Source organism: Nesoenas mayeri (genome assembly GCF_963082525.1).
Source record: "Nesoenas mayeri genome assembly, chromosome: 15".
Classification (NCBI taxonomy): domain Eukaryota; kingdom Metazoa; phylum Chordata; class Aves; order Columbiformes; family Columbidae; genus Nesoenas; species Nesoenas mayeri.
Genome location: NC_137559.1, coordinates 10,353,387 through 10,376,855, shown reverse-complemented (window position 1 = coordinate 10,376,855; position 23,469 = coordinate 10,353,387). Strand labels below are relative to the sequence as shown.

The window sequence follows — 23,469 nt, the reverse complement described above, 5'->3', positions numbered from 1 at the left end:
CTACCACAGCTCAGCTGACTGGCAGAAGTGGTCAAGTATCTCAAGGCCTGACCAACAAGCAAAAGAAAAGCAAAAGTTTAAGCGGGTGGATCTGTTGCAACCAGCCTGTCTCCCTGATGGAGGCCACCATCCCACCATAATGTCAGCTGAGTGCTGGTGAAGCAACTCCACAATTGCCTGTTTTCTGCTGATTTGTTTTTGAGCAGTTCAGGAGGTGCTTTGTGAACCACTCGGCCACCCCTGCTGCAGGGGCAGAAAGTGCCCCAGCAGTACTGTTTCACACATCAAAACGTGAACTGAAATCCTGACCTCCAGTCCACGTCCTTCCCCTTGGCCACGCTTTCCACCTGCTGCTGCTCTAAAGCCCCCAGCGCTGTCTGGAGCATCCAACCCAGGCTCACACTGCATTTACATTTTCAGTACTTCAGCACAAGACTGGCATCTAGCAAAGACACGGGAGGTTCTGCCTGTTTAACAAGCACTGAGACTCAACCAAGAATCTCCTGCTTCCCCTCAGGTGAAGATCACTCACCGCCACTCTTTTCTGCTCAAGCCTTAATGAGTGACAGGAGTGATCACTGGGGGTAATACAAACATCCAGCCCATCCCTCCAGGGGATTCAGGGTTCTGGCAGCCCTGCTGTGCTGCCACACTCCTTAAAGCTTCTTCTGCCCCAAAGTCTTGTTCCACAGGTGGCTTCAAAACATTTCCAGCACACACAGGCATCCTAGAGGGTTTGCAGGATCACAGGTAGGATTACAGTCTCAACTGGGTACGAACGTGCTTTACAGCAGCTGTTGCTGGGTGAAGCGCCGCTTTCCCAGAGGTTTACTTGTAGCCACAGTTATCACAATTAGACCAGAAAAGCCTCTAACTCCACATTGTCAGCTACATGGCAAGCATTCAAGAGCTTATCTAGGAAAACCCATACCAGGGAACTAACCATGGGTCTGTTTACAGTGAACTGATGTTGATGTGTGGAAAAATGCAAAAACAAGATCCTGGATAAAGAAAAGGCTTGAAATGGGAGCATAATGAGAACAATGCCGTTGCTGTATCCCAAGGGAAAAAAGACTTTCTGATAAGAAGATAAAAGTACATGACTCTTATCAAGGGCAGTTCACCCCTTACTCTAGTACTAGTCTTCTCTAGGGAGTCTGTTCTATTGACTGTCAGGTAGAAAGAGCAAACAGCTGTCTACATCTATTTCTGGTTTTGTAACTTAAGGAAAACAGCTAGAAAGCCTTTGGAACAAACACTATTATGCAGGAATCCAAATAAATATCAGTGACTAATAACACCAATTACAGAACCTTAGATAAATTAACATGATAAAATATTTAAGTACAGTCTTGAAAGTCTGTGCATTCAGTGCCACATTCCAGGAAACAAAACCAACATACACACACTCTCTACTTGCTCTCTTAGGTAAAGAAGCTTTAACCAAGCAGAAAAAGGAGATGCTGGAGGAAAATGATTAATAGATTTTTCGTTTGTAGATAATTAACTTCACCTAGGTGATTGTTGCAACTGGGCCAAGAGCTTCTGACTAAAATGGATCTGGCTGCTATATAAGTTTTAGTGGTCAGAACTTGCCAGCATCAAGCAGTGCTGTGAAGAAAATCAGGCTGTGAGCTGAGCCATTATGAAAACCAACCATTCACTGGCACTGGCTACCCCACGCTGAAGGACAGAGAGAACTGCAGCAAGAGGTGTCAGCACACCAGTGATATGAGAAAACCCTGCACCACTAGCATACTACCTGGCTTAAACAGTTAGAATAAGTATTACAAAGTACTGAAATATCATTCTGATTAAGGGAAGATCTAGAAGACAATTATAAATAAAAACTGCTTAGCTAATCTGCATGAATTCTCTCCAACAAATGCAAACAAGCAGTACCAGGCATGACTTCTGAGAAATTGTCTCCTCTTGTTCTAATTAACTGATTGCTACAGGGTCTGTGATATCCTGGACAATCCTGCCTTGATTTTCAGGAACAGCAGCCTTATGCTGTTTCCCATCTCCAGTGGAGGATCACAGTGGTTCATCTCCACGAGTGACCTGCCTGTGGCCCTCCTGCTCACCTGTAACGTGTTAATTCTTCTCCCATTGAGATACAGTGGGAAGCTGATGAAGTTGCTGTATTTTGTCACCACCTCTGGAATGAAAATAAGACAGAGAAGTCATGTTTGTGAAAACAACAGAGGAAGAATTGCTTCAGTAACAGCAAGTGAAAGGTGCTGCAGGAGAGGAAGCTGCTGTAAATTCACCTCCTGCTCACAGAGAACCAAGAGACCTCACGCAGCCCCTCAGCAGGTAACAGCACCTCCTTCCTCCACTCACCCTTGACTCGGTCCTCATTTGCAAACTCCTTGCAGTCTTCTTTGAGATGTATAATAATCTTAGTCCCAGTTCTGACACCAGATGCTTCTGCAATCTCAAACATCCCTGAACTAGGATTAGAAACAGACCCCATGTCAGTCTGTGCCTCAGATACATCCATGATGGGACATTAAAATATTTTATTAAACTAAGAGCACACACAACACTTCAGCATCAAGAGGAAAAGGCAAACCATCCTGAATGATCTCTGTGCCTCTGAGAAGTGCCCCAAAAACATGTGGCTGCCTTCCCTACAGAAACTCTAGACCCAGGACACACCACCAGCCTTTACTGAAAAGGAAGCAAACTTCAAACAAACTTCAGGCTGCGTGGGCTTAGCCTTCAGCACCTCTCCTGCATTTCCTGCAGTGACCCACCCAGGCTTCTGCCTTCTCCCTGACAGCTCTGACTGGTTTGTGGGCCCCATTCGTATCTCCACTGGCGTAGGCGGTAACAGGTTACAATGAAAAGCAGCTGTGCTCGTTCTGGACAACCATTTCTACCCTTCTGCTATGTGAATGCCACATGGGGATCAAACACTGGTGAGAGCACTGACCAGCAGAGGGGAAACAGCACCGGTGATGGACAAGTGAGCCTTCAGGCATCCAGCAGTGCAGAGCGCAGCGCACAGCAGCACGCCTGCAGCCCAGGACAGGCTGATGTCTCAGTTACGAGACCTTTTTTTCAAAAGATGTGAATAACTTAGTAAAAGCTTCATTCCTAGGAGGTTTTATGGAGATGCAGGGCTGTTCACCCTCAGGAGATACAATTTCAACACAGTCCAGAAGTCCACAGCTTCGCCATCACAGATGTTTGCAACTTCAAGCAAAAAGCAAAGGATAAGCGCAGATCCAAACTACAGAAGGCACGTGTCTCAGAGCCACGGCACTGCACGAGCCCTGCCTACTGCGGGTGCCCCCCAGCAAAAAGACAGGGCACCAAAGAGATTAAATCTGTCTCTGCAGTTTGGGGCACCGCTAGGATGAGTGCCTGCCAGCAGAGACAGAACAGGAGACGCAGGTACTCTCTTTGTCCTCAACACACCTGCTCTGACAAAGCCAGTTTGTCCCTGTTGTTTTCACCCTGGCACATTTGGCCACACTCTGTTACCCTGTTGAATCTGAGCAGGATCTAAACCAGTAAGCCCAGTCATGAAAGACAACACAAGCCCTGTCTTGCTTTGCAGAGCTTTCAGTCCATGCCTAGTCTGGTCACAGCCCCCCAGGCTTCAATCCCACGCTGCAGCCTTACCCGTCCGATGACCAGTGGTAGCCTGGGCTCCCCGGCTCTGCAGACTGTGAGAACACCTCCACTTTATCGGCCACCATGAAGGCTGAGTAGAAACCCACTCCAAACTGGCCAATGATTTTACTGCTGGCTTCAGCTTGGCTCTGCAGAGCATCTAGAAAAGCCTGGAGGAACAAAGGAGATATAAACCAGTGTGCAGTAAGCTCAGGTACCCCTGGGAGGCTGCAACCCATCCTCCAGCTGGGTTTCTCATGCACTGACCCAGGCCTACGCCAGGTACCGCAGTCCTGGCAGCCCAGCACCCTCATCCCACAGTTCTGCCATCAGTGTTCTGAGGATGGTGCCCAAGAAAAAGGGTTTCTTCCACAGGGACTGCACCTCTGGAACCGGAGCATTGCTTAGGGCAACACTCACTGTCACTAGCAGTAAAAGAAAACAAGTGAGAGCTCAGTCAGTCAGGAGCACAAAACCTTAAAACGGTGACTCCAGAGAAGGAAAAAAAAGAATCAGGTACACATAATATATAAAAACTTGCCAGCACAAGCAGGCAGCCGCTGCCCTCCTGTTCACAGGGTGAATTCTGAGCAAGCATGTGCCCCTCCATAACAATGGTGTGGGGAGGAAGGCATTTGCTTTTGGGAGCAAGGGCAGCCAGCTGCAGCAGCTTTACACGCAGGTGCCCATTAGCCTGGGCACCACAGGCCTCTCACAGCACATGGCAGAGACCACTAGGAGCTAGAAGACTCCACAGGTAGGTTTTACCTTCCAGGAGGGGTATAATTTCACAGCTGGGCTGGGGGCCAAGAGACGAAATGGAATGAGAAACTACTGGGAGAACAGAAGTGCCTGTAATTGGAGCAGACCTTTCTAAGGGGGAAGAAGGGGTGCCTCATCCCAAGTTACCTTTGAGCCCGATCGAGCAATGGTACCGAGGTTAGAAACCAGCTCCTCCTGGGTCATCCCAATACCTGTGTCCTGAAAAGAAACAGCAATTGCAGCTGAAACATCAGTAGAGAAGTGGTGCTTTAGCAACCAGCACCTGAGCAGCTTCTGCCTCTGACTCCCACACCCTCCCAGCCAGCAGAGCAGTAAATGCAACAGCAGACTTGCAGCTGCACATCGTCAGGACAGCGGGTGCCAAAGCCACACAGCTCCAAGGGGCAGCCAGCTGCCTTGTCGCTATAAACCACCACAAAGTTAAAAGACTTGAGCCCTTTATTGAGAGAAAACAAAACCATGCCAAGACAGGCTGGTTGCTACAACCCTCTAAAAATGCACAGGATGAGAGTGCTGGAAAGAGATCCCAACACAGGCACAGCCTCACTGTACATGGACAGAGTTTCAATTCCTGAACAAATCGAAAGGGGAACTGAGGAGCAGCGAGAAACGGCTTGTTTCCAATCCGCAGATGGGGAACTGATGCCCTCACACCAGGGATCAGTGGCAGAGCAGTGAATCCCTTAACTCTCTGCCTACAAGCACCACATTCACTGATCCCCATCTGCTCTGTCTTTTTCTTCCTCCTCTCCCCCTCACATTAAACTCCACAAGACCTGAGTATAAAGATTTCGGTGCCCAGGTCCCCAACAGCTGGGTATTGTGGTGTCTCTGGGAACAGCCCACCCGCAGCTGGAAGCACAGCACGCTGACTCACCCCACAGTGCTCTGTCCAGGCTCCAGAGGCACAAGGCTTGTTGTCTTCCCCACTTTAATCCAGATTTGCACTCCTGCACGCAGATAAACAACTGCCTGCTGCCAGTGCACACCTCGGGCAGCAGACCCTGCAGCAGCACCATCCAGAAAAGGCTGCAACAAGCCTCAGAGCAGGCTGCAACTTCATTTGTTGCCACAACACATTTGCACAACCCCAAGGAACACAGATAACAGCAAACCTCAACTAGAAATGGCCACCCTGTCACACAGGACCGCAACAAAAATCTTCCCCACCTTGTAGCCCGATGTATTTTCAGACTTGCTCCACACACATCTTGCACAGAAGCAAGGCACGGGCTAACGCCCTCCACAATGCCACTCCTGAAAACCAAGTGCTATTCCCTCTCTCACATCCCAGCAGCTCCTCTACCTGACAGAAACACTCCTTGCAGCCACTCTGTAAGGTGACAGCACTGTGAAAATCAGCCAAGTGACAGGCTATTCTTGTTCACACGAGGAGTCCAGCCCTACCCGAGTAACTGTGAGCGCAGGTATCACAGGAGAGAGCAGCCTGCGCATCCCGAGGTGGCCCGATGCTCCCAGCATGGTTACCGCGGGGGGCATTCGGCACGCAGCAGTCAGCAAAACGAGCTATAGAGCAGAGCTGGCTGCTGCTTGATGGCTCGGAGGTGAGATGCCTGAATGAATTCTGGCACAGCATGCCTCTACCACCCATGTGGGGCATTTATTTGGCTTATTCACTAGCAAATTAAGTTAATGTCAGTACATGTTTTTTAGTCTAGTGTTTAACGCCACCGAAGAATCGAACTGTGGTCAGCTTGTGGGGTTACTGAGTGAGGTGCCATGTGGCTAAGACATTTTTCTGCATCTGCAACAAGCCATAGAACAGCAACACCTTCCCCTTGATTAAATATGGTAAAGCCAGGCAGTCATCTGGGCCGAGATGAGGGATGATGCCCAGTGAGATCTCAACAGTGGGAGATGAAAAGCCAGGAAAAACAAACAGAGTATGGCAAAATCTCAGGAATCTGACATAGTCCCTTCCCCCAGGGAAGAAAAAGCCAGAAAGAAAAAATTTCAGCATCTGGTTCAGGTTTTGTTCATGCCAGACCCTGAACAGAGCTGTTAACTCCTCTGATCCACTCCTATTTATAGCACAGCATGTCATTCCCAAATTCCAGTATGTTAAAAAAATCCATCGCTACCTCGTGAATTTATTTAGCTATTGAATTCCAAACTCCCTGCCAAACTTATTGCAAAATACTTAACGACAGTTCCTGGAGACGGGTTTGATGGTGGTGAATCGCAACGAACAAAGAGAGCACAACTCAAAATGCTCTGCTCCCCTGACGGTGCTGAGCCGCTGACAGGGAAAGCGGAAAGTGTTTTTAGGTGGCTGGCCAGAGATCCTGGCAAAGCCGACATTTCCTACGGCAGGAAAACACCTGGGCGGATGATGATGGAAACGCCATCAGGATTGAAAACGCTCTTGCCGCGCACACGTTTCCTGCGGCTGCCCTTCCACTGCTGCTGGGCTGCCTGCGCCTCATGGGGCTGCTTGGGAACAGGGAGCGAAGTGGCGGCGGAGAGATGGGAGCTCGGCTTCTGCAGGGCAGGGCCTCTTCAGCCGCGGGAAGCGGAGGAACCTGCCCACAAACAGCCTGCCTGGGGCTGGCCACGCAAGTGCTGGCAGCATTAGCTCCGAGGAAGTGGCTGGTGGGACGTGCACGGCCCTTCTTGCATCGCCCCGCGCTGCACAGGCTGCTGCTCGGCCTCTGGCATCTTTGCCAGGAACCACCGTGTCATCACGCATCCCTCTTCAAACACTTGTTACCCGCAATCGGCCAGCACAAATGCAAGGACCGCCGTTGCTCCACCATCAATATCGCCATTTTTCTGCCCCTGCAGACAGTTTCAAGCCCCACCTTCAGCCTGCAAGAAAAGTTGTATCAGGCTGAAAATAGCCACAGCAAAGTTATTTGTAAAAGCACAAAGCAAATCGTACACAGGGCTCCCAAAAATATAAGACGTGAGGGATACGTTCAGAGTTCCAAGTGCCAAATGCTTCTCCAAAGCTTGGAGAAACAAACCACTGTATACCATGAAATACAGTTCAGTGCACTGACACTTCATTAGCTGAAGGTTAATTACAGAAGCCCTTCTGTTACTCAGCAGAACAACAATCTACTTGCCCGGTTGAATTTCCCTTCTGGGACTTCTTAGGGTGCAAAGTAAACAGCCTCCCCCTGTCCCTCTGCCAGACAACTCAACAGGCTACAGACCTTCAGCTCATCTCCCAAGGGACCATGAAGAGCACTACGAACACATCTGTTGAACTACACCTCTAAACTAAGTAACATTTCCCCTGTAGACACAGCAGACAAACACCAATTTTAGCGTCTTTTTTTTGTGTGTGGCAGCCTCCCAGATACAAAAGCTACGGGTGAACTGCTCGGGACCTCTGTGCTTCCTCTGCACTTTGCTCTAACCTTCGTGGAGTGGGTGCTGGACGTTTGCAAACAGTGACCGTTTTGTGTAAGGACGGCTGGATAACTGCCGAGCACGCAGCACCTCCCGCTCCCAGCGTGAAATCCTCTGTGCTTGTTCCGCAGCCTGTGTGCCTCCGTCTTCCTTGGCAGAGGGGTAATGCAACATCTTTGGCCCCACTGTCTGTCTCATCAGTCAGTCCACAGCTCTGGTATTCATCTCATACTTTTTGGTAAAGCAAAAACAAACTGCACATAATTACAGCAACAAATCTAGTTTACATCAACAAATTACCTACGTTCTTGTTTACCAGCAAAACTATGCAATGTAACATCTTTGCTCATTACCCAAGTCCAATTTAAGGTATTGCAGAGTCTCGTTAAAACAAGCAATCCATTAACTAACCATTAACTGCTGCCTTTGCCACGGCTGTATCTGAAGTGCTTGCAGTTAGAGGTACATGTCTGAGCTACTGTGCCTTTCATTTTGCTTTGTTGCCAAATGAACACTTGAAAAACATTTCAGTGCAAAATCTCAACAGGGCATCAGAAGAACACTGACTACATTATAAAATAAGGACATGCTGCTTTCACCAACTGATAAGGTAATAAAACCCCAAAATGTCTGTTTAGCAAGTGTGCCCCCTAATTTAAATATCCTGCTCAAAGAGACTTGAAATTCATAAGACCAGGAGAGCAGCCGCGCTGGAGCAGCGTTCTGGTTTAGAACCAATACAGCACCTGCAGCAGCCACGAGTGGAAGAAAAGGCACAAAAAATGATGCATACATATACAAGGTAATCCTGGTCTAGTACACAGAAGCTGTGCAAAGCAGAGAGCCCGAGGTTTCCTTTCCAATACCCCGTGTTAATTTTCAACAATGCTGAGCATTGCTACAGGCTCAGCCTCCACCCATCCAGGTCTAAATATCCGCTGTTTAGAAACGTACTTCCTTTTATCCACTTGGAATTTCTCATTTCTAAATGTGACGTGCTCTTATTCTGGCATGAAGGGGAAGAAAAGATTCTGCACTTCCTTCCCTAGGCCGCAGGTTATTTGAGATGCGTTTATATTTCTGGTTCTCTGGCTTATTTGTTAAAGATGATGCAACAACTGGAAGCTCTAACCCACCCCTGCAAGCAGCAGCACATCCACATAAGCTTAATTCCACCGCAGGTTTGTCCAAGTACAGACAGCTTTACTCCTCCACCTGCACTGTTGTCCCCCTCCTGTTCCCTCCAGCCGGTGTCAGAGGGATGCGGCAGCACTGCCTGCAGCTGAGGATGTCACCCTGTCCCTGCCGCAGCCCGGCAGCCAGGACACGGCCCAGTGCGAGGGGGACCAGCTCCCCAGTTGCACGAAGCTTTGCTGGATGTGTGGGTGCACCTGCACTGAACTGCTACCGCCCAAACGTCCCAGTTCCTACCGGAGACTCAGGACAGCCCACATGTCTGCAAGACGTTGTTGCAGAGTGTTTATAACTCGTAAGCCAGGAGAGATCTGCTCAGTGATACAGGGAGCTGTTGCAGAGAGGAGTGGTGTTTGCAGTCATTTTAACTCCTCCCAAACACAGCAAACTTGTTATTTTGTGGCTTCACAGACACTGATTCTGGATGACTGCAACAGTGAGAAGAAAGCCCGGCAAAGAGAACTGTGCAGCCCAAGCTCTAGCAGCAATTACACTGCTTACCTGTGTTCAAACAGCAGTCACGCTCCCTCACCCAGCAGCAGCAGCTATTAGCTCTGCAAACATTTCAGTTTCCTCTAACCGGTTAGCACTCTCCAAGCCCTAAATTAATCCTCAGCAATGAGCACAGCTCCATCCCTGAGCTCATACAGAGGGCGACCACCAGACACAGCAGCACGGCAGAGCTGCGCAGCAGCAACACCCACTGCGCCAGAGCCGAGCGCCTGCTGTGGGGAGCCCCACGCGGGTGTTGAAGGAGAGTTCTGTGGTCACAGGGCTTTGGGGTCTGTGAAGGGTTCTTTTCCCACCTCAATGGGTCCAAAAGCATGTCTGTAAAGCCTTAGCATGCAGAACTGCAGAGCTCTGCAGATCTGTCCTCATTGAAAACACAGCCCTGACATTTTCAAGTGGATTTTGTTAAGAGATCTGGCCTTGCAGTCTGTGGCTGCTACCAGATGGAGCTGTCCTAGAAACAGAATGAGGCAGTTTCGAAAGGGGTGGAGGAAACTGCAGAATTTGCTAAAACAAAAGGACTTCAATGAAGAAACTGAGGTGGTGTAATCCAGTGGACTAGACAGTGCACGTTTCCCCCTTAGCAGATACAACACTTGGCAATGCTTAGGCAGGACACTCCTGAATGAGGACATCAGGTTAAAATTCTGGATCTTGCTATGCTTACAACTGAAATTCAGTCCTGGCAGAGAATTAAGCAGAACTGCAGTCACTTAACAGAGACAAATGCAGTCCTTTACTGGAGCTCGATAATCCTCTCCAGAAACACGCCTGCAACAGAGGCCATCGCACATTACAGACCTGTCTTTTCTCAGCTCATGGCACACAGAGATACTACAGCGTTTGGAAGGGACGGGGAGAGACCCAGCAGATCCACGGGCCAAGAGCAGCGTGAAGATCTGAGGACAAGAACCTAGAGGTCAGTGTCAGATAATAGGACCCTTCTAAAAGAAACTGTGATGACTGTTGCTGCGGACCACAGAAGTGACCTGCCGCTTCTGTGTTGGTGAGTCTTAGTGAGTACAGGCAACAAAACAGCAACTAAGGGGCAGGCCCATCTCTGCATCAATCCTTGCAGGCAAGATTTTTTGCACCTCTGCATTCCTGAAAGGTACGGAAATGTTTAGAATGAGGCTTGTTCAAAGTAATCGTTACATATAGTATGTTTCGTCAAGAGGTTATAAATAAACCCTTCACTATAGGTAAGGAGCTTTAGGCACTACTGAGAAGGCAAACCTATTAAAAGGGATTGGAGTAGCGCTGTTCTCTCTCCCTTCTCAGAGCGCAGTATTGCTGCAGTTAAAAGCCTCCTACTTAAGACTCATTTAGTTGCATTAGAGATGCAGAAGCGACCAGGTAGGGGGTTATAAAAAGACAAATCCCTAACACATCTAATTGGGTGTGACGTCAGATGCCCCCTGTCTGCGGTGTGGGCAAACAGGTCTCTCAGCCAAACTGCCAGTTACAGGACATGAGCTGTACGAATGTCTTGATGGAGTGAGAGGCTACACGTCCACCACGATCTCAGAAGGGAAAGATGAGAGCAAGATAGTAATGACACACTACTAGGGGCTAAATGAGAGCTCATTAAAGAATCAGGTGTTACACAGCAGCCAGAAAAATGCAATAGTCAGGTGTGAGAGGAATAGCAAAGCCTCTGCATTATGGTTTTAGAATCTTTGGGTTGATGATTGTGTTGCCCACTGACGATCACTAACTTCCCCATGGCAACGGCAGCTGCTTGTTCGGCAGAGAAACAGAAATGTAAAATAACTGAGCAGCCTCCAACAGCAAGTGCTTTTGTCCCATGTGAAAAACATCAGACCACATGCTTTGTGTGTGCCACATCTCCCCTGGACTTGGCAATGGTCAGCTTCACACACTGCTGGCTGCATCATTCTCCACTCTCCTGAGAACAGTCCACAGCTATGCTCTCACGGCTGACGCTGGTTCACGAGGAAAGTCACCAGTTGCCTTCTTTGCATTAAGAACTTTGCCAAGAAAACACCGAAACTAACCCTGAGCCTTCCACCCTGGACAATAGCCACAAACAAGAGCACAAAGAGAAGGACCAGCTCCACCTTCCCTCCCCACACTGCGGCCCACAGGCCAGCACGCTTACACCCATTGCCCCCCTCCTACTAAGCATTTTGTCACCAGTAGGGAACAATCAAAACCATGGCTGCCGAAGGGAGGACAGATGAGTGCTACGGTATTGCTGCAATCTATAGTCCCACTTCCACGTTAGGGCAGAGCCTCAGCACCAGCTGGACTTGATCTGTCCTGGAGCAGGAGGAGACAGAGACAATCAGCAATGAAAGGTTCTTCTCACCACCCCAACATCTCCCAGCAACTGAGGTGAGAGGGAAGGTCTGTGAGCTAACACTTGACACCTCAGGCAGCGACAGAATTCCTTCCAAAAGGCCAGGGTGAAATGAGACTCATAACTTCACTAGTGACAAATGCACATACAACCTGGAAAGTGCACCAGATAAGGTACTGGGAGAAAAGCTACTGGTAGTTCCTAACAGGAAGGAAGGAGCAGCTGATTATCCTATGGGGACAAGTGGGAAGCAGATAAATTGGTGGTTTCTCATCAAATCTTGAGGTTACAGCTTTGTGAACCAGAGTCCAGCTGAGGACAGAACACTTCTCCAGGCAGGCTTGGGAACCCACAGGACTGCTCTGCCACTCAGCTCCCACCAATCCTTCAGGGGACAAAGGCCAGTGATGTGAGAGCAGGGAGTAACGCTCTCCTGTTACCAAAGGGAGATACCTGGATCGTGATGGTTCCCTTTCCACTGTCTGTCTGCAGATGGATCTCCATCTCTGGCAAGGCCTTCCCTTCTGCCATCAGCCGATGACGCAGTTTCTCCAGCGCATCACTGCCATTGGAGATCAGCTCCCGGACAAACACCTGGGGACGAGACACAACCTCACACTGCAGTGTGGCCTTGGCCACTGCCCAGGACTCCCAGAGACCTGGAAACTCATTGCCTGCTCACAAAGTAATTCTCAGCTCAACAGAAGAACGGTGTTTCCCCATTATCTGCCAGGAGAACAGTTTGTCTGAACGCAAATGAAAGTGCAGAGGCTCTGAGTTACCTGGCCATACTTACAAATTGTTTTGAAAACACATTTTCAAGGTGTCTTTAAGAAAACTGCATTCAAGAAAGTGTGGCATGTGAACAGCACAGGACTTGCTGGGAACTGAGCAGGTATTCTCCCAGCTCAACTGTTTTGGATGTACCCTTAACACAGAGAAGGGCTTTGCCAACAGAAAGTCTACCAGCAAGAAGTGGGTGTCTTACCTCCTTCTCCGAGTACAAGGAACGGGCAACAATGTCCAGCAGTTTCTTTGTTTCAGCCTGAAACTCATGTTTAGAGGCTGCCCCTAGAATAAAATCGCAAACACAACTTTAAGGCACTTCACCAGGGTTCTCTTGGGAAGGAAGGCGAAACTGCAGTCTTACCACATGCTTCAGCTTCCCAGGAGCAAAAGCATGAAGCAGGATGGGGCACAGGTAGCTGTGGCCTCCAAGAAGATGACAAGAAAGGTGTTGTTTACACACCCTGATGAGGCAGCATGCTTTGCCAAGCAGACACTCAGCTCCTGCACCTCAACTCCTTGCACATGAAACTCAAGGCAGTCAAAGCTTGCAGTACCTGCAAATTGTTGACCAAGCCTGGGCTGCAGAGCAATCAGTAAATGAGAAGTGAAAGCTGACTCCCCTTGCTCCTAATGCGTGGCTCCATGCAAACCCCAACTGCTCTCTCCAGTGCCTCCTGTGGTTTATAGTCTGCCTTCCATACTCTTCCTTGACTACATTTTCAAGGGAACCCTCTGCAGATGCCCTGCTCCATGAGCTACTACAGCCAAGTAGCATTTCTCATGTCTAAACGATACACAGAACCTTAAGCAGAAAAAGGCAGATTCTCAAATGTCTCTGTGGAGCAGGGAAGGCGGTGCATACGTATGGCCACTTATGGAGGTAGATAACTGTGCCCAGAAAGAGAATTTTCCTCAGAAAGAATACTACTACAAAACATCTCATCTGAAAGACCATCCTTGGCCTTTTAAAAATAGCTTTTCTCCTGCTAGAGGCATGAGAGAGATCCGAACAACATGGGGAAAGCCACGGGTCACGCATCACCTCTGCCGTGCCTTGCTGGTGAGGACGTGCATTCCCCAGGGAGAGGGCAAGCCAGGGTGTGGGCAGCAGTGCATCACCCCACTGCAGCACTCACGGCCTGGCAGCCTCAAAAGCACCTGCCAGAAAAACCATGAGAGCATGGAACTAAGATGCTAATTCCGTGCCTGAATAACTCGTGTGACTTTGCTATAAAGCACCCAGAGATGCGCAAAGCAATTCATTCTAACTAAAAGGCTGACACCAGGATTAGCCACCCACAATCCACAGCAAAGATCTGGGCAGGCAGAGCTTGCTTCTGGGACAAAAAGTCTCTTTTCAGGCAAATTCTAGTGCCCGTGGAACCTCCACGCATATGCACGACCGTCAATTGCCTGGGTAAGCCCACAGATGCAAATTCTTCCTGCAGTCTTGATGGCCTCATTTCTCAGTAAAGGCCATTTTGATTTACACATTCCAGTTTTAGGGGCAAGAGGGTGCAATTCAGGTTCAGACTCGACTCTGCCAGCTCGGATGTGGTGACCAATACCCGCAGCTCCTCCAGAAGCAGCACCACTACCGCAGAGCACTCAGCCTCGCGGTCAGGGCACGGCCGCACCAGAGCTTGTCCCAGGTCTGCCCGCACCCCAAGAGAGCTCCCACGAGACATCTGTGTTTGTGCCCACCTTTCACGTTCTCCGTGTTGCTGATGATGGTGTGCAGGGGCTCTTCTTCCTTGTTCTCCGCTGTCTGTGTGCTGTACGTCCGGAAAGCAGAAATGCTGGTGGCAGAAACGTTGTACCGGAGGCTCCAATGACGGGGTATTTGTCTTTGGAGACATGCTGCTCCTTTTGCTAGAAGACACAGTTAAAGATATTTCAGTATAAATCACAAGTATCAGCAGCAACACTCTTCAAAGGTGCCTTTTAAGTAATCCCGTGGGGAGTTACGTTGTCTGAGCATGGGCGAAGTTCCCTCGCAATCCAAAACCCACTGCTTCCCTCCAGCATTGCCTTCACTGCATCAGGAGGGCAAGGTGCCACTTTAGACTGTCTCTGCTGAATTAAAATTCTAGCTAGAAGATGACAATTAGTAGCTTTCACAATGAATTAACTGGTGAGGATGAGGCAGTCTGCAGCTTTCATTGCTGTTACCTGGCCAAGCTGAAGACAATGGGGAACACTTCAACTCCCACATTACTACCAGCGAAAAAGTAAACCCCGGTGCAAGCAAGGCAGCCTGCAGCTCCCAGAGATGCCTCTGCTGCACATGCAGACTCTCCAGGTGCAGCACTAACACCTACATCTAGGACCAAAATCTATTTCCTCACTTTCATCCCACCAACAGCAATCAGCTCCTTTACAACAAGCTCATTCTCATATCTAAGAACAACTTCAGCCAACCCTGTTTGGCCTTTATCAGCCAGCTGAACAGCTACTTTATGGCAATAAATATTTGGCCTTTGCCTGTTTGAGTACAATTAACAGAGCACAGGGAGCACACCTTCCAACAAAGCCAGCTCTGGCATAAGCAGCAACAAAGCCACTGGTCAGCAAAGCAATCAGTGGGGAAAATGTCAAGTCAGGAAACAGCACAACCCCCATTAAGGGCTGGGATTCCCACTTCTCCTCCTTCCATTCATTGTTCCCAGGTGAACCGAACAGTCTTCTCTCTGTTGGGGGATGAAACAAAGCCAAACCCAGCCACAAAAGGACAGTTTACAGCACTACAGAGCTCTGTCCAAAGCCAGTTACTTGGTGTGATCTCTGAAGTACGAGAGCCCAGGGGGCTCTGAACATGAGCTGTGCTGGGGGCAGGTGGTCACTTGGCCTTCCCAGGCCCTAACCACAAACATAAACGGATGGGGCTGTTTTGGGAGGCAGAGAAGTGACCAGGATGACCAGGAAGAATCTGGATACACAGCAAATGTGGCTGGAAGCAGTGACAAGCCCAAGGCTTTTCTTACAGCTCGCTCTGTGCTTGCAGGCTGTTTCATCAAGCAAGGAATGGAGGCAAACCCTACACCCCAGGGCTTGCAAGAGGCACATCTCCAAGGTGTCTTTTCTTCAGGTGAATGGGTACAAAACCACACAAGACTGAACTGAGAACCACTGGCATGGTCAGAGTCCCTGCAGCGCACCTGTGACCTCCCTGAAAACTGCTGCTTTGGCCGTCACAGCTGACAAGCTGGCAGAGCCCAGCGCCCTCCCGAACCTTCCTCCACCTTGTCACAGCCCTTGAGTGATCTCAGCATCCCAGCCCTTTCACTAATATCCTCCTTTGTCCTCCAGCTCATCTCGGGAGGTCTCAAGCTCCCTTCCCAAGCGCTCTGCAAACTCCTGCCCACCTTAGCAGGTACCACAGCCAGGGCAGTCATTGAGAACAGGTTTTGCTGCTCTGGATCTGGCTGGGCTCTCACTCATTCCAGATCAGGTGAACCCAAACCCCTGAGCCTTAACAGCACTTCTGGGTCCTGCACCTCATCCCCAAGAGCTGATCAATGAGGCTGTCAGTGCTCATTCTTCCTCCTCCCTCACAGAAAGCTTTCAATCAAGATGCACTTCTCCAGCCAGAAGTTTGAATTACTCCCCTGCCCTTAAAGAGCCCACGAGTAGTTCTTAATGCATTTTAACACCTCCTACACACATAACTGTTCGCTCTCTGCATCACAAACAGCTCTGCTTTATCACAGGACATGTTCTTCATCTTTCATTTCACTGCCTTTGTTGGGCTCATTCGAGAAAGCAACAAAGAAAACAGCCCGGGTGACTGAAGTGGAAAGCAGCAGAGAACTCACCGTGTGGCCGTTCGGCCCATCAAGCTTCAGAGAGAAAGGGCCTCCGTCAGCCCAGGGTTTACATATTTTATGCTAGATGGCGTAGGATACTCTGAAAAATCTGCACTTGTACATACACATGCACACACATTTCCCAAGCAGCAGAAATAAAAGGGAATGTTCTCCCTCCCTGACTCCAGGATCCAAAAGAGCAGCAGATCAGCAGCAGCTCCGTGCTAACTGTAAGGCCACTTCTGTCACCAGATCCCCAGGCAGCAGAGCCCCTGAGCCAACAAACAGGTCACCTGCCCTCCCAGCCCATAAACATGAGCTGACTCTAGAAAGTAGAATTACTTACAATTTTTTATGTATTCTCATGTTTCGCCTCCCTGCCTCTAAAGCACAACAATGTAGCACCACCGATCAATTCAAAAGTGATTTCTGGATTTGTGTAATGTTCAGTCTTACAATTCTTTATTAGCAGCCCGTCCTGTGCCAGTTGGAGACAAGGCCCATTAAATGCAAGCTGCAGCATCTTCAGACCATTTGTCTGTTGCAGAGCCCTTGCCTGGGTAGCAGGGGGAAGGCTCCCAGCAATTCTGGATATAAACCCACAGCACATGAAAGCTACTGAGAAAGTATCTGCTGAGTTAACAAGGTGAAGTGATGCTCAGAATGAGCCCAAGAAACAAATTCCTAAGACCAAGAGACAAGGAAGGAATGGCTCTTGCCCCAGTTGAGCACTGTGATGTGCTCAGGCAAATCAGGTCTTTCTATATCAAGTTAATCAAATGCTGAGCTTTATCACAATCCACACACCTTTCTATCTGCATCACTGCCCCACCTGCACTGTAAAAGACAGCAGACACCCAGATTATTCTCTAGCTTCCAGTTCTCTGTGAATTCTGAGTGATCCTGTACGTATGGCCCACAAGTGGCCTTGCACACGGGGAAGATGTCACAGAAAAGAGAAGGACCCTCCGTCTCAGGGGCTCCTTTCAACCCAGGCACCAGGATGCCTCAGTGATTCCTGAACCCACCCAGCCCCCAGGAAACACGGGTTCTTCTGGGAAACGGACTGCAGCGAGCATTTAGCCAACCGGAACGCCAGTCAGAAATTTAGGGTGGAAATCGAGCACAAAGCAGTACGCAGCTCAAAACAAAGAGGAGAATTTAGGTCAGCAGAAATTACCATAATAGCTGGACTGCTGTGCAGTCACAAGCCTGAGGATGATGCTCTTGCAAAGAAGAGCACTAGCAATGAGAGCTTCCAGCTCACATCTCATTAGAAGGGACTCTCTAGCTGGGCATGAAACCCTGTGTGGATCTACACAGAAGAGAGTCCCTGCCTGAACAACGCACCTCCCGAAAAACTCTGTGCCAGTTTCAGCCTTCAGCAACCTGAGAGCCAAGAAAGAACGCTGCCAGCTTTGTGTGGCTGAAGGGAAGGGACGGCTGTCCCTGCAGCCAGGGATCCCCACTGCGTCCAGGTGGAACGACACCAGCTCCTGCTCCTCCTCTTCACTCCCACCCCACACAGCTTCTGCTCACTTTTTTCTTCCCCCTGAACGACAGGTTAAGGAATAAAACTGGCTCTGCTGGACTATATCTAACCCAAGAGAGGCATGCGGTGTTTTTCTCAGAAGCAAATGCTAACAGACCACTGGGGATTTCCGCGGTGGAAGAACTGAATTGCCCAGAAACACCAAAGTGGCACTTGATGGCACAATAAACCTATCAATCTACCCCTGATAGCAACCCTATTTGTCACACGATTTCCTCTGTCACATTTTCCCTTTGTAACCCACAGGGAAACCACAGACCACTTTGACAACTTACAAATCTGTCGATTAGGAGCCAGAGGACAGATAAGGAAATACGGAGCACAGCACGGGCTGCTCACAGCTGGGAGAAGACGTGCAGGAAGCTTCTCACCACGCTCCGGTCAATGACAATTCACATACCTGTGCGCTTTGGCCTCGCCCAGACAACACATCCTGGAGCCGAGACCTCAGAGTTCAGGTTTTTTCAGCCCTCAATCCCGCCAAGGACCCTCAGGTGGAATCCTGAGCGGGAAACGCACACGCTTCAGGGTGATCTCTCAGGTTATCTTGTATGAGAACAGAAACACCATCACCTTCCACTCTTTTTCCAGCACCCACCTGGCCTGGACACACTCTATGCTCTATATGAGCCAGCAGATTAATGTAGACATGTTATATGCCCTATACGAGCAAGCAGATGAACCTGGACATGTTGTACAATCTATGCGAGCCAGGAAGTGAACCTGGACATGTTACACAGCCTGTACGAGCCAGCAGATGAACACGGATGCGCTCCGTGCCCCACACGAAGCACGGCACACGCCCGGGACACGCCTTACACCTGCAGAGCCAGCGGGCACGGAGCGGGCGGGACAGCGACACGGCCCGCAGGACTCGCCGCCCCGCACCAGGGCTGCGCGTTCGCAGCCGCCGGGAGCCGCTCCGGGGCGGCACCACGGCCCTGACCGCCCGCCGGGGAACGGGCGGCGGCTGAGCACGCCGGGAGTCGCGTCACCTCCGTGCGCACACACGGGCCCGGGGGCCCGACGCTCGGGGGCGAGAGCAGCCCCGGGGAGGCGAAAAGCGCGGCAGCCGGCGGTGCCACAGGCCGGGCCGCGGGGCGGCAGCCGTCCCCGCAGCGCCCGCGCCCCCGCCCGCCAGAGCTCCGCGCGGGACTCCGGCCGCCCGGTAGCGGAGGGTGACGGCGCGGCCGGGCCTCCCCAGCTCACCTGCGGGCCGGGCCCCGGGGCGCAGCAGCAGCGCCAGGCACCGCCCCCGCCGCCACGCCGCCGCCATGCCGCGCTCCGCCTGCCCGCTCCGCCGGCGCCGGGCGATGGCGTCACGGGGCGGGGGCGGGCGGCTGGCCCGTGGCGCAAGGGCGCTGACGTCACGCGGGGCCCGCCGCGGGTCCGGGAGCCGGCAGCGCAGCCCCAGGCCCGGTCCTGACGGCGGGGGCGCAGCCGCGCACCGCCCGGCACCCCGCGGCCTTTCCCCACCCGTGCGGCCGCTTTTCCCCGTCCCGCCGCTCTCTACGTGCAGACAGCGCCCGCCGCCGGGGCGGCCCCGCGGGTTTGGCGCCGCCCGAGCTCCTCCGGTGAAGCCGCATCCCTGAGCGCCGGCCCGTGGCCCTGCGGGCCGAGCCCGACTGGCTCAGCTCGGCTCGGCTCGGCTCGGCTCGGCTCAGCTCAGCTCGGCTCGGCTCGGCTCGGCTCAGCTCGGCTCGGCTCAGCCCGCCCCACTGGAGCCGGAGCCGGGCAGACCCAGCCCGTGCCGAAGGCTCCTTGTGCCGGGGTTCCAGCGCTCTCCTCCATCTTGCAACGCAGGTTGTAGCCGTGGAGCCCGAGGCCAGGACAACACTTCACACCTCTGCTGATGCTTACAGCCCGTCCCATGTCTCTTCTACCCTGACACCCGTTAGCAGCGGGAAGCCGCACACGGGTTACAAAAGCAGCCGCCTCTCCCCACACGGACACCCGAGGGAACCCCGCCGTGACCCGCACAGGTGTGCCGCAGGGACCCGTTCCACAGGACGGGGCGCAGCACGAGCTCGGTGCAGCCGCATCTCGCGCAGCTTCCCGCGGGGCTGAGCACAGGCTGTGCGCTCAGGGAGCCTCCGCGTGCCAAGGCCCTGCGCAGCTTCGGCCAAACTGCTTAATACGGCATTTTCCCATTCCTCTGAAATTCCTCTTCTCTTGGGGCTGCCGTGAGTGTAGATTGAGACCCAAAGGGCTGAGGTATAGGAGAAAGGCCTTGGATGGCATCGGGGTGAGAGAGGAAATAAACCGCTCCACTGAGAGCTGAATTTAGAACGTGCGTGAGAGCAGAGCCTGGCCTCCATGAACACCACAGCTAAAAATAAAAGACCCAGCAGGTCTCCTTTCACGAGCACTAACCACTTCCAGACAGGAGGCAAGAGCCTTCAGGAGGGAGCTGAGCGTCCAACAGCAGCAGCTCGCTCGAAAAGCTGCACGTGCACTCACTTGTGCTCACCACTTATCTTTGGGGCTATGCTAATCTGCATGTTGTTTTGGAGGTTTGCTTCCAAGAAACGCGTGCATGCAGTGCGGTGTGTGTGGTGCTGGATGTTATAGATTAGGTGCAACACACCCAGTGCAAGCCTTTGCATCACTGCAGCACTGTTCTGCAGGGCTGCGTGTCCACCTGGAACCAGCCCCAGCCCCTCGAGGTTCCCTCTACTGCAGCCAGAACCAAAGTGACTTCTGAGCCTGTTTCAAATGCTTCCCTCCTCCTGTGTTAATTACTGCCTCCAGCCGACCCCACAGCGCTCCTGAGCATTGCTCTGCCACGACGCTGTGCCAGAGCTCTTCTACCTGCTCTGAAACACCCAAGTCCTCCTCCTGCCTCCCCTTGCACTGCATCACGCTCCTGCTTTGGGTCTGCTTGGACCACTTAGCCGTGAAGCGTGTTCCCGCAAGGAGGGCTGGAGGATGGCAGGAGATGTGGTAAAGATCCTCTCCTCTGTCCTGGCTAATTTTGATTATCCAGTGGTTGGCACCGACTGTATTCAGTCGCTACCCTGGCAGTACACTGGGGGTGAGACATCACCCCGTTCCCCACTTCAAGTTCTGGGCCATGGGGAAGGACAGATGGATGCCGCACAGCAACCTGCGTGTTCTGCAGTGCTGCCCCAGCTACTGCCTCCACAGTGGCTCGATTGATCTTTGCTGCATTGAGAAAACCATGGGCTGGGATTTGCTTTGGAAGCAGCACATGGAGCACACCTGCTCCCTGTGTAAGGCATTAACTGCCTTCCCTTAGGCTGCACCCTGCCACTGACTTGAAGGAACTTTACGCTACTACAGCTGTGGACATGACCACATCTGGCTTCAGACACAGTGTCTGTCAAGGTTACTGTCCCCGGCTTTTTGGGGCCTGCAACGCCCTGGCAGGAGGGCCCATCTTCCTCAGCCCATGGCTGCGGTGAGCCTCTCTTTGCTCTGATGCACCCGGCTGGCAGAGCAGAGCAGGGAGCGCTTACAGCAGGGCTGCGGACAGCGAAGAACAGCCAAGAACATCCAGCGTCAGCTGGTGCATCTGCAGCACGGAGAAATGCACCATAGCCCGCTGCGACAGCACGTCAGGATAGCCAGCGGCGGAGCGTGGTGGGCAGCTAAGGAGAGAAGAGCAGAAAACCAAGTTGTTGCAGCTCAATGTTGATATTTCAGCACCTTCTTCCCCTCCAGAATTCAGTAAGGGGGGAGGTCTCAGCCACTCCTCCTTGTGATAAAAAACCTGCACCAATCTCCAGCACATTCTTGCCTTTAAATCCTCGTGTTTCTAGGATGCTGTACCCAAGACATCAGATGCCCGTCCAGTCTTCAGGTGCACCAAATTTCCCATCAACGCTCAATGAGACCAAAGTCCCCCGAGCTGCAGGGGCTGCACACCAAGCCCAGCCCTTCCTCACGTTCAACTTCAGCTTTGTGCTTCCCTTCTCCCCCTGGTAAAACACCTGCTGGGATTATCAGACCTAAATCTATGCCTTGCTCTGTGCTCTCCACATACTTCAGGTTGCACTTAAAATACGTCGGTATTTGCATCTCATCGCATTTTTTTTCCACTCTTCCCCATGAGCCGGAACCCAAGTGAGCTGCAGCCCCAGAGCTGCACCACCTCTGCGCTCCCACCAGGACCCGGCTCACCCAAATCCAGGAGCAGTGCTGATGTTTTTAGAACAGATACTAATTAAAGGTATTAGCGAGACTGATCCTGATCCTTATCCTGATCCTGGGTGTCGGCTTCGCTGATCCTAGCGGGCACCAGCCAAGCGGAACCATCCTTCAATCCAAGCAGTTTTACCAGCTTTTATTAGAAACACCAGCACATTTCAAGTTTCCTCTTTTTGATCACAAATATAGTATTTTCCCTCTTTTTAAGTACACAGCATGAGACACAGCATCAGGGCTTTCCATCCTTTTTTTTTTTACAGCAATTTCTTTTGGACAAGCTTTGGGTTAGCGCTCGCTGACCTCACCCAAGCCCCAGCTTTTGACATCTTGAATTGCTGAAGACAATTGCGTGGGCAGATGAATCCAATGGTGGTGAAAAAAGATACAAGAGTTAAAAGTTTGCAAGGAAAGTTTAAGCAGAGACCCTTTACAGTTAAAAAAGAATGAAGTAGCACCGCAGTGCACTACTGTTTTTCACAGTATGGGGATTAAAAACTGAGATATATATCATTTGCTCTTCTCCCCGTCGTCCCCCAACACGGTTCCTATAAAAACGTTAAGGCTGGAGGAAGCTCTGACTTCACACGACAATCCAAGTGTGGCCGGCGCTCCCCGCCGAGGCGGCAGCGGCCGGGAGGATAAACCTTGTTGGATTTGCTGCTAATCCCACGCCAGTCGCACCTAATCGAGAAGCCTCAAGGCCCGAGTGATGGGATTTTAGGCCAGTCGTGGTTTCAGCTCACACCTACGCTGGGAAAGTTTCCCTGGACTTTCTAACTCCAAGAAAGTCATTCATTTGCGGGGAGGAGGGGCAAGAATCCCAGGAACAGGAGGGCATGGTGACAGGATATTAAAGGGAACATGTACATGATTTGTTATTTTTTATTCCACAGAAAACCCTCAAATCTAGACTCAGAGTTAACAGCAGAAAAATAGTGTTAAAGTCAATAGGTTCATATTTACTGTAGACTAAATAAATTAGCCTAGAATTAACTCAATACTCTCTATTTTCCTTTCATTGGTGATCCTTCTCTAAATTAATGCAGTTTTTAAAAAGCAACGGCTATTAATAATTTATTCCAGTTAACCCTTATGGCCGGACACCTGCAAATATTCCGTGTATGGGAACTATTCCCCTCTCCTCTCCCTCCCCAAAGAGGAAACAATCACTACAGGGTGTTGTAAAACAGACATGCTACCTACAATACTCCATGGATCGTGCCACTCCTCGCCATGCCTCTGGCTGCTCCGTGTAATGAGTGAATATTCATAGCCATGTCTTACAAAGAACATGATCCAAAAATATATAAATAAATAAAAACCTTAAACATTCTTAC

General features: G+C 51.0%; 1 protein-coding gene across 2 annotated transcripts in view; it reads right to left on the bottom strand.

Annotated features, from left to right (window-relative positions):
- TRAP1 (TNF receptor associated protein 1) overlaps nucleotides 1–23,459 on the bottom strand; it is a 29,459-nt gene extending 6,000 nt beyond the window's left edge. The window contains exons 1-8 of one of the 2 annotated variants that reach the window (XM_080353743.1): nucleotides 23,332–23,459; nucleotides 14,309–14,476; nucleotides 12,804–12,886; nucleotides 12,269–12,409; nucleotides 4,537–4,608; nucleotides 3,637–3,797; nucleotides 2,347–2,456; nucleotides 2,088–2,161 (exon numbers count right to left, since the gene is read on the bottom strand). In XM_080353743.1, coding sequence (XP_080209869.1) covers nucleotides 2,088–2,161; nucleotides 2,347–2,456; nucleotides 3,637–3,797; nucleotides 4,537–4,608; nucleotides 12,269–12,409; nucleotides 12,804–12,886; nucleotides 14,309–14,476; nucleotides 23,332–23,425 — 903 coding nt within the window. In that variant the 5' untranslated portion in view covers nucleotides 23,426–23,459. Of the gene's footprint in view, nucleotides 1–2,087; nucleotides 2,162–2,346; nucleotides 2,457–3,636; nucleotides 3,798–4,536; nucleotides 4,609–12,268; nucleotides 12,410–12,803; nucleotides 12,887–14,308; nucleotides 14,477–19,171; nucleotides 19,268–23,331 lie in introns of those variants that run through there. The other variant, XM_080353744.1, reaches the window with a different exon arrangement.
- Nucleotides 23,460–23,469: the final 10 nt, after the last annotated feature.